This window comes from Ananas comosus, linkage group 22 (assembly GCF_001540865.1).
Source record: "Ananas comosus cultivar F153 linkage group 22, ASM154086v1, whole genome shotgun sequence".
Classification (NCBI taxonomy): Eukaryota; Viridiplantae; Streptophyta; class Magnoliopsida; order Poales; family Bromeliaceae; genus Ananas; species Ananas comosus.
The window spans coordinates 1,754,999-1,765,241 of record NC_033642.1 but is presented as its reverse complement, the minus strand read 5'-3'; the positions used below and the strand labels follow the sequence as shown (position 1 = coordinate 1,765,241).

The 10,243-nt window shown below is 33.6% G+C and overlaps 1 protein-coding gene across 1 annotated transcript; it reads right to left on the bottom strand.

Moving 5' to 3' along the window:
- Positions 624-9,036, bottom strand: LOC109727615 (BAG family molecular chaperone regulator 7-like). The gene is made up of 3 exons (XM_020257775.1): positions 8,431-9,036; positions 1,160-1,435; positions 624-1,076 (listed from the first exon to the last, which is right to left on the bottom strand). Exons 1-3 carry the CDS (start codon positions 8,938-8,940, stop codon positions 879-881), a joined length of 984 nt encoding a protein of 327 aa, XP_020113364.1. The 5' UTR covers positions 8,941-9,036; the 3' UTR covers positions 624-878.

Genomic DNA, 10,243 nt, shown 5'->3' with positions numbered 1-10,243 from the left:
AACCAAACACAGTAATCATTATAGGATTGCCTATAATCTTGCCAGGATAACTCGAACCAAACGCATCCTAATAGTAAAGATGTGTAAGGACTAAAAACAAACTCTTTTAAGATTATAGAGAAATTAAAAGTTCGAAGACCAAAATAAAATGTAGATGATAATTCAGATACTAGTGGGCCCTAAATGGGTCCAAAAGAAATACATACGAGAAAATTGTACTTCATAATAAATAATACTCTACATACTAGAGCTTTATTGGGCCCATTGGTTTTTGAGCCTAAAAAGAGTTAACATGTAAAAATATAATTTTTTTTTCCTATTTTGATGGAAACTGTAATATTTTATCTGAACTAGTATAACCTCAATCATGTTTGATCCTTAAACCTTAATTTTTTTGGTAATTTCTGACTCAAATTTTTTGAATTCTTGTAATCAAAGTCCCACAACCTAGTTGAGTCACTAAATGTTGATTTATCACTAATGTGAAAGTGATATAACAATATTGTGATTGATACACAATAATAATTAAAATATCACATCACTTATCCATCAAACAGGCCTTATATCCAGCTATAAACTGCCGCAATGAAACCGCCTTCACAAATTTATCACACTCCACAATATAGAGCAAAGCAAATCGATTCGAAACTCGAAAATGAAACCAAATTTGCATGACATAATAACACACACATACACAGCGCAAAACCACACTGATAGATTCAAACTCGAAGAAAACGCAACAGTTTCAGCAAAGCTTTTCGGAAAAGTCTTGAACAGTAAACAAGGTAAGACACACAAACATTCAAAGAAGTGAAATACAACAACACGAAACTATGCATACCTTAACAAGAAAGCCGCTCCGATTCCGATAGGGAGCGCTAGGCACCGTTTTGGGCGACTCTCACCACCTCCTCGATGCTCGAAATCATCTCATCGGTGATTTGTCCGTTGGGGAGATCGAACTTTCGACGCCCGAGGGAATTTAGCTTCCCGGGCTGCGGATCCACCACCTCAAGCATCTCCTCGAGTTCGTCGATCATGGACTTCTTCGCGGCTCGAATCATGTAGTCGGGTCCCTTTAATGGCCACCAAAATAAGGATTTCGAATGTTAGAATAACAAACAAATAAGCAATTATGAGACCATTTTAGTTGAACTACCTCGAGGGCATCAACAGTAAGGAGGAGGACGATAATTTTCTCCGAGAACCTCTGGCGCTCCTCCGCATCATGTGCGATCCGGCGGCGATAGGAGAAGTTACAGAACAAGGCTCTGATCTCCTTCAGCTTAGCTTTGGCTATCGCCAGATCACGAAGGCAGCAAAGCACCTGCGAGCGCCGCGCGAGATGCGCCCTGAAGTTCCGCTGGATCAGTACAGCAGCATCTTGTGGGGAGAGCTCCTTTCTCTTGCCCTTGATGTAGCTCTTCGCGAAAGCCTTTGCGAGATGGAAATGGAATGTAGAGCATCAGATGAGAGTTGCCAACAACAACCACTTCGAACTAACAAGAACAAAGGTTGATCACAAGATTAGAACTTGGAGCCTTTCAGAGTATCTATTTCGACTATTTGGTATTTAGAACCGGTCTGTTAAAATTAAAACACTGCAGATGTAATCGAACTAGGGATCAGTCTATTTCTACAAATCAGTTTGAATCCGTCGTTGATTTCTCAATAGTAACAAATAACACGGAATATATGAGGAAAATTTGTGGGAGATATACCTATTGAACTCCCAAAGGAGCAGCATTTTTATCTAAATGGAGCTTTAAAATTAATGATACCATGAAACTTAAGAAGTAACATCCATAATCACTTTTTCATCTTTTTACCAATTAGATTAGAAGATGAGGGTGGTTGTATGATTGATCGAAAGATGAATGAATATGCCTAAAAGGAGGAAAAAAGAGAGAAGGAAAAGGAAAAAAAAAAAAAAGAAGAAGAGCATTTATTATGCAACCCCATGCTACTAAATGCTGCATAAAAATTAGGGAAACATGGATAAAACTTAGCTCAACTATCACCCATTTGAATATGACTACCTAACCTTAAAAAATTTTGATTTTACTGCCTGATCTTTTAAATTACTTGATTTAATCCAATTAGTGACTCTTTAACTTCAAATTTTGAATCGTCGTGTATATTACAGGTTTAGTTAATATATTTTATGCAATTTACGTAACTATTAATTTATTTAAGCAAGCAATTAGCTTAAATTTTATATCGGAAGAATCATCAAATCATTTAAATCAAACAAATCAAAAGATTGGGTAGTAAAATCAAATTTTTGAAAGGTTGGATAGTCGGATTTAAATGGTCTATATTTCAAGTAAGTTTTATACATTTCTATCTAAATACTACTCTGCAAGACTAAGGAATTATCTGGTGAATATCTTCCATTTCTTTATAGTGTACTCAAATAGATAAGATAAGATGAATCGTATAACAAACATGTACCATATATCGTAAGAAATGTTCGTAGGTTTTTCATAGGTATAGCATATCTCTATTAAATGCGCACAACATGCCACAGTAGGAATCTAACTCTGTCAATGGATTATGGCGTTTGGCTAAATGATTACAGTTTAACCAAAAAAAAAAAAGAAAGAAAGAAAAGAATGAACTATAGGCAAGCACTTAACCACTACAAATAGACGGACACTTTCAAGGCGTATCGGAAGTTACATCTGAAAAAAATGTGACCACATTGATGTGTGGAAGCCCTTGGAATATACTTTTCCTAAAAATCCTAGTTCTTAACTCATCAACTTAAACAAAGTTCAATGAACAACACTGGTCTTTGTTTTGAGTTTCTGAATTATATAAATACAATACCAAGTATCAACCAAGTTTAAACCCTTCAAAGTTTCATTCCAAAACCCCAGGTTTTTCCAAATTCCTAATGTAAGAAAACTTAATAATCATACATAGTTTTAACAATTAATACTTGTTAAATATGTCTCGAATTTTAGTACCGCAAGGTTTTCTAACCCTATTCTGTTTTAATTATCCCATTAAGTTAACTTTAGATTATGCCTAATTTATCGAGATATTCCTAATCTTAGTGGGTTTGTATTCCTAATCGTATTAAGATTTAGCCACTATTATAAATATACCCTTTCTGCTATTGATTTAGTGCGGAAGATGAGAGAGAGAATATGGGTGTATTTTTTGGGATTAGGGTTTTGTGAGAGAGGCATATTTTGTACGGCTTTGATTATAATGAAGATCTCCGCTCCGTCTTCGCCCGTGGACGTAGGCCGTTGGCCGAACCACGTAAATATTGTGTGCTTTATTTTTCTTCTCTCTTTCTCAGATCTCTTTTGGTATTTTCGTATCCGACGAACTAGATCTTCTCGGTTTTAGTTCTAACAATACCACAAGAAGACAGTCCTTTCCTATAAAACAAAAAAAAGGGAAAAAAGTGTGGATACTCCACAATCTATAGTCCATTTTAAAACAACATTTAATTTTATTTTTTGTTGGCTTTTCGTAACTTTTTTTGGTGTAATAAGCGATTTTAGTCAACTATAGTAGCCATTTTATTCATTTTCAAAATTAATAACTTTAATCACTTTTTACCCAATTAAAAAACAAGCTAACAACTAACATAGCTACTATTCAAACTTAACAACATTTCAGCTTAATTAACTAGAGTAACCCAAATAGAAAAAAAAAAAAAGAAAAAAAAAGAAAAAAAAAGAGAGCAGAATTAAAAGTTCAAAGAGGCGTCAATATCACAAAAAAAAAAAAAAGGTAAACTTCAATTTACCTCATTGTGGTCTAACACTTTTTCATTTCTTCGCCGCATTGTGATTCAAAAGAGTATGCTTATCTATCATACGGTTCATTATTTCCATTTCACTGTAAGTAGCTGCTGCTAAACTAAATACTACCGTGATAGTTTTTCAAACCAGAGCGAAACAATACAGTTTTTACTGTTCTATAATTTGCACTTTACTATCATGTGTTACAAAAAGTATATTAAGGCGTGTTTGTTCGCTTTCTTTTTCACCTTGGAATGCGGAATCGGAATATAAATCCGTTTGTGGGTGTTTGGTACGCGGAGTCCCATTCCGATTCCAATTCTCGAGTGGAATAGGAATCCCCCAACCCCCTCTTTTTTCAATCCGACTAAGAGGCCGGATTGGAAGTTGAATCCGAAACCCACGAATGGATATTTATTCGGATTAAATTTATTTTTTCAACTTTTTTAATTAAAATATGAGTTAAAATTTAAAAATTAAATATATAATTTTAAATTTTAATTTGAACTTAAATTAAAAATTAAAATTTAATTAAGTATTTCGAATCTAACTTATGAATTTGAATTTAAATTAAATTTAATTTATATAAAATTTTATTCAAATTTTATTTCAAACTTAAATTAAATTTATGGATACAAATTAAAATTATAATTATAATTTTAAGTTTGAATTTGAATAAATCAAAATTTAGTTTCATATTTTGAATTATCCACTCAACTTCAAAGTTTAATTTTTTTTTAAAAAAATAGATTTAAAATTTTGACATTATTTCAAAATTTTAATGTAAATTTTTAATATTTAATTTTTAATTTAAATATAAATTAATATATTATAAAGATAATGTTAGTATATTAATTTGATTACGTTTTTTATATCCACCTAAACCAAACACCGATAATGAAAATGATTTATTCCGATTCCGATTCAGGTGATAAACCAAACAAAATTAGGTAATGAGTAATTCCGATTCCGATTCCAGCTTATTTTGATTCCGATTCCGATTTCGACTCCGACTTCGAACCAAACACGCCCTAAGGGTAGGTCGTTAAGATTAACCAAAATTACTTTTTAAATCATAGGGTAGTAAAATAAAAATATGCTAAACTACAGTAAGAATAATGAAGTTCACCCAAAAAAGGAAATAATATAGAAAGACCCAGGATCTTTAGCTCTTTTCTAAACAGGAAAATGAACTTTCAATTTTGACAATTAGTTTATTTATTATTTTTATTTATATATTAGAATAGAAAAATAATTCTTTTTTACATTTTAAAGCTTTATAAAATTATATTGAAGACACAATCAAAGAGACTATGTGATTAGTAATTTCAACTGAAGAGAGAGATCCATTGAGTTATTTGACAAACTTTAAGAGGTCTAATTGCCAAAATTAAAAATTCAGACACCGTTGCAAAGGAACCTAAAGTTTAGAGGATCTCTATTTTCTAAACAATTTTCCCAAGGGAGAAAAAAAAAAAAAAAAAGCAACACTACTTATACACCCAAAAATTTAGATAGATGTAAATTTTTTGGTCTATCCATCGAAAGGCTAATATTTCACACTAGTGTTTATCAATTTTTTTTTTTTAATCCTAAAAACCCAATGAAAGTGTTCACACCCTTGACTGGGTTCGTGTAAGATTTATAACTTACTTTAAATATACAAGCATTTCTCAAATATAATAATAATAATAATAATAATAATAATAATAATAAAATATAATTGAGTTAAGGGGGGCCATGTTAAAATGACCTACAATTAGGGTTTGTTTGGTTCATCCATTTTAGATATGGAATGGGAATCGGTTTGATCAAATCCGATTAATTTTGTTAGGTTTGCAGGAATCGGTTTGGGATTTCTATTCCGGACTGGAATGAGAATGGCCCATCAGCCTTCAACTTGATTCCGGACTCTAAGCCCGGATTGAGATTTCATTCCCGAAGCCCACCAAGTCCCGAAGCCCATGAGACTATCTCACCCTCCTCTCTCGATCTCTCACCCCTCTCATCAAAAAAAAAAAAAAAGAAAAACCCTATCCCTCACCCCTCTCACCCCTCTCTCAAAACCCTATCCCTAACCCTAGCGGCGCCGCGAACGCGGCACGGCAGCGGCGTAGGGCAGCGTGGTGGCGAGACTCGGCAGCACGACAGCGAGATGGGGCGGCACAGCGAGTTGGCGCAGCGGTGTGGCGACGAGGTGAGGCCCGATCTGATTGGATCTTTACTCGCCATTGCTTGTAGATTTGTCTCCGATCTACTTAGTTCTTTGTGCGATTAGGGTTTCTAGGAGGGTTTCGAGTGGTGGATCCGTTTGATTACAGTGTGAATTGTTAATGGAAATTGAAAAGATCGTGCTTTTGTTGGTAGATTTTTGTGACCTTGTTGTGAAGTGCACGTGGTTATGTAATTTCCATTTAATTTTCCATGTCCACTGTTTTTTTAATTATTATTATTTTTTGGGTAAACTACTAAATTTGAAGGGGAAATTATGCTTTAAGGGGAAATTATTACTATTCCTAGATTTTTATAATTTTTTTCTTGCATAAAAGTTTTTAAAAATAANGGTCTATCAATCGAAAGGGTAATATTTCACACTAGTGTTTACCAATCTTTTTTTTTTTTAATCCTAAAAACCCAATGAAAGTGCTTACACCCTTGACTGGGTTGGTGTAAGATTTATAACTTACTTTAAATATACAAGCATTTCTCAAATATAATAATAATAATAATAATAATAATAATAATAATAAAATATAGTTGAGTTGAGGGGGGCCATGTTAAAATGACCTACAATTAGGGCTTGTTTGGTTTATCCATTTTGGATATGGAATGGGAATCGGTTTGATCAAATCCGATTAATTTTGTTAGGTTTGCAGGAATCGATTTGGGATTTCTATTCCGGACTGAAATGGGAATGGCCCATCAGCCTTCAACTTGATTCCGGACTCCAAGCCCGGATTGAGATTTTATTTCCGAAGCCCACCAAGTCCCGAAGCCCATGAGACCATCTCACCCTCCTCTCTCTGTATACGATCTCTCACCCCTCTCATCAAAAAAAAAAAAACGAAAAACCCTATCCCTCACCCCTCTCACCCCTCTCTCAAAACTCTATCCCTAACCCTAGCGGCGCCGCGAACGCGGCACGGCGGCGGCGTAGGGCAGCGTGGTGGCGAGACTCGGCAGCAACGACAGCGAGATGGGGCTACACGGCGAGTTGGTGCAGCGGTGTGGCGACGAGGTGAGGCCCGATCTGATTGGATCTTTACTCGCCATTGCTTGTAGATTTGTCTCCGATCTACTTAGTTCTTTGTGCTATTAGGGTTTCTAGGAGGGTTTCAAGTGGTAGATCCGTTTGATTACAGTGTGAATTGTTAATGGAAATCGAAAAGATCGTGCTTTTGTTGGTAGATTTTTGTGACCTTGTTGTGAAGTGCGCGTGGTTATGTAATTTCTATTTAATTTTCCATGTCCATTGTTTTTTTAATTATTATTATTTTTTGGGTAAACTATTAAATTTGAAGGGGAAATTATGCTTTAAGGGGAAATTATTACTATTCCTAGATTTTTATAATTTTTTTCTTATATAAAAGTTTTTAAAAATAAATTTGATATTTTTTTTTGGAAAACTCATTAGAGAATAGTATTATATTTTTTATAAATTTTAAATAATATAAAATTATATTTGAGAGTTAAATTAGTATTATGGTATCCTATAAGGGCGTGTTTGGTTCGCTTCTTTTTCACCTTAGAATCGGAATCGAAATTGGTAAATCCGTTTGTGGGTGTTTGGTACGCGGGAGTCTCATTCCGATTCCAATTCCCGTGTGGAATGGAAATCCCCCAATCACCTCTTTTTTCAATCCGACCTAAGATGCCAAATTGGAAGTTGAATTCGAACGGAATAGATATTTATTCGGATTAAATTTATTTTTTCAACTTTTTTAATTAAAATATGAGTTAAAATTTAAAAATTAAATATATAATTTTAAATTTTAATTTGAACTTAAATTAAAAATTAAAATTTAATTAAGTATTTCGAATCTAACTTATGAATTTGAATTTAGATTAAATTTAATTTATATAAAATTTTATTCAAATTTTATTTCAAACTTAAATTAAATTTATGGATACAAACTAAAATTATAATTATAATTTTAAGTTTGAATTTGAATAAATCAAAATTTAGTTTCATATTTTGAATTATCCACTCAACTTCAAAGTTTAATTTTTTTTAAAAAAAAAAAGATTTAAAATTTTGACATTATTTCAAAATTTTAATGTAAATTTTTAATATTTAATTTTTAATTTAAATTTAAATTAATATATTATAAAGATAATGTTAGTATATTAATTTGATTACGTTTTTTATATCCATCTAAACCAAACACCGATAATGGAAATGATTTATTCCGATTCCGATTCAGGTGATAAACAAAACAAACGTAGGTAATGAGTAATTCCGATTCCAATTCCAGGATTCCGATTTCGACTCCAACTTCGAACCAAACACGCCCTAAAATTTTGAAGTCAGCGGGTCGTTAATCTCAAATCAAACAAATTGAAAGATTCGAAAGCAAACTCAAAATGGCCCATAATTCAGATAAGTTTGATATATATATTTTTTTTAATAATAAAAATTAATTAAAAAAAGCGAAGCTCCTCGAACCTTTCTAATGGCGATGGTCCTCGGATTGGTATCGTGCTCGATCTCGACGACGCGTGCGCCGCACCCCTTCTTCTTCTTCTTCTTCGTCTCCTTCTTCTCCTTAGTCTCCTTAGTCTCCTTCACCGTCGAGATCTCGTACGTGTACGTGCGCTTCACGGGGAGAGGAGGGGCGTAGAAACCGCCGCGCTTCGCCTCCACCTCCTCCGTCCACTTCACCTTCCCCTTCGCCCCCTTCGCCTCCGCCTCCCACCTGTAGCTGTACCTCCGATCGAGCTCCTCCTCCTCCTCCTCCTCCTCCAGCCATGGCGACGTGATCTCCGCCGTCCACTTCCGCCTCCGATCGCGGTGCAGGAGCCCTAGCTCGAGGGCGGCGACGCGGTCGGAGAGGGAGGCGACGAGGACGTCGATCGCGAAGGGGGAGGGGCTAGGGTTTAGGAGGAGGGCGAGGTCGGGGTCGAAGGAGAAGGAGAAGGGGTCGAAGAAGGGATCGAAGAGCTTGAAGAGGCTCATGGCGATGGCGATGGTAATGGTGAGAGAGAGGGTAAGGTCACGGGAGACCGAGGCGGTAAGGTTACCGGGTGAAGGCGACGTGAACTCGGATATATATATAGGGTTTAGGAGGAGGAGGAAAAGGATGGAGATTTTTGTACGGTTTTTTAAAATTTTCTTCGGTCACAATAATAGATTTGAAGGAGTTAGGCTTAGTTTGGTACAGAGATCTACTCGACGTTGATGGTGTTGATGTTGTTAGATAAAATAGAGTTAGAAAAAATATATATATGACATACTTCTACATTCTCCGATAAAATCGAAAAAAATATATCATAATCGACTCATCGCAATATACTAAAAGTAATATTATGTACGAAAATAAATAGGATATTTTTTTATCGTACTTTTTCACCGCACGTAAAGTAATTTCTTCGTAATTCCAAACGAAGTATTATTCATTTCAGTCTAAACTAATAAATTTCTTAACAATGGTATAGTGATTAAATTAATATAAGAAATAATAGTTTAATAATACTTTTGAGAAAAAATATAGTACATAATAGTAAATAAAAATAAATCAAAAATATAATAGAGAAAACAATTAAAAAAGTAATTAATAATAGCAAACAAGGAAAAGAAAACATGCAGTATAGGATGGTAGAATGTAAATAAGTCATGCTAAAAATTAGGAAAAAAAATGTAGTGAGACCCTCAGTGATAGCCATGAAAATAGCCCCTTTATTTTGTACTTTTGATTGAAAATTATTAACTCTTTATTTTTTATTTAAATTATTTTAGTTAATTAAGTTGAAAATATTATGTCAATCATTCTAATTGCATTACCATAAAATAATAGCTTAATAAAATTATCAATAAATTTTATAAAATTTTTAACTTAACTAACTGTGGTTACTCAAATTTACAAATTTTTTAACTTAAAAAACCACTCATATCTCCCTACATTTTTACCCAATATTTTTTTGGCACATGCCCAAGTTGTAAACTTGTGTAATTAAGTTATACAACTTGGAATAAAATAACGATATAAAGAAAGAGATAAGGATAGGGGAATTGTCACATGATGGGGAGTGTAATTTAGCGATCTTCTTGTCTCTCATGTGGACCCCATTAATTAACACATAATTTCTATTATTCAAATAAAAATGAATAATATCTAATATATCTTGAAAACTTCTGAAATATTTAATATATCTCTATTTTTTTCATTTCAAATATACCTTTCATATTTTTTTTTTTTATTATTCAAAAATAATCTCATTGCTAGTACTCGTTAAGTTATCTCGAATTAAATCTGGTTAAA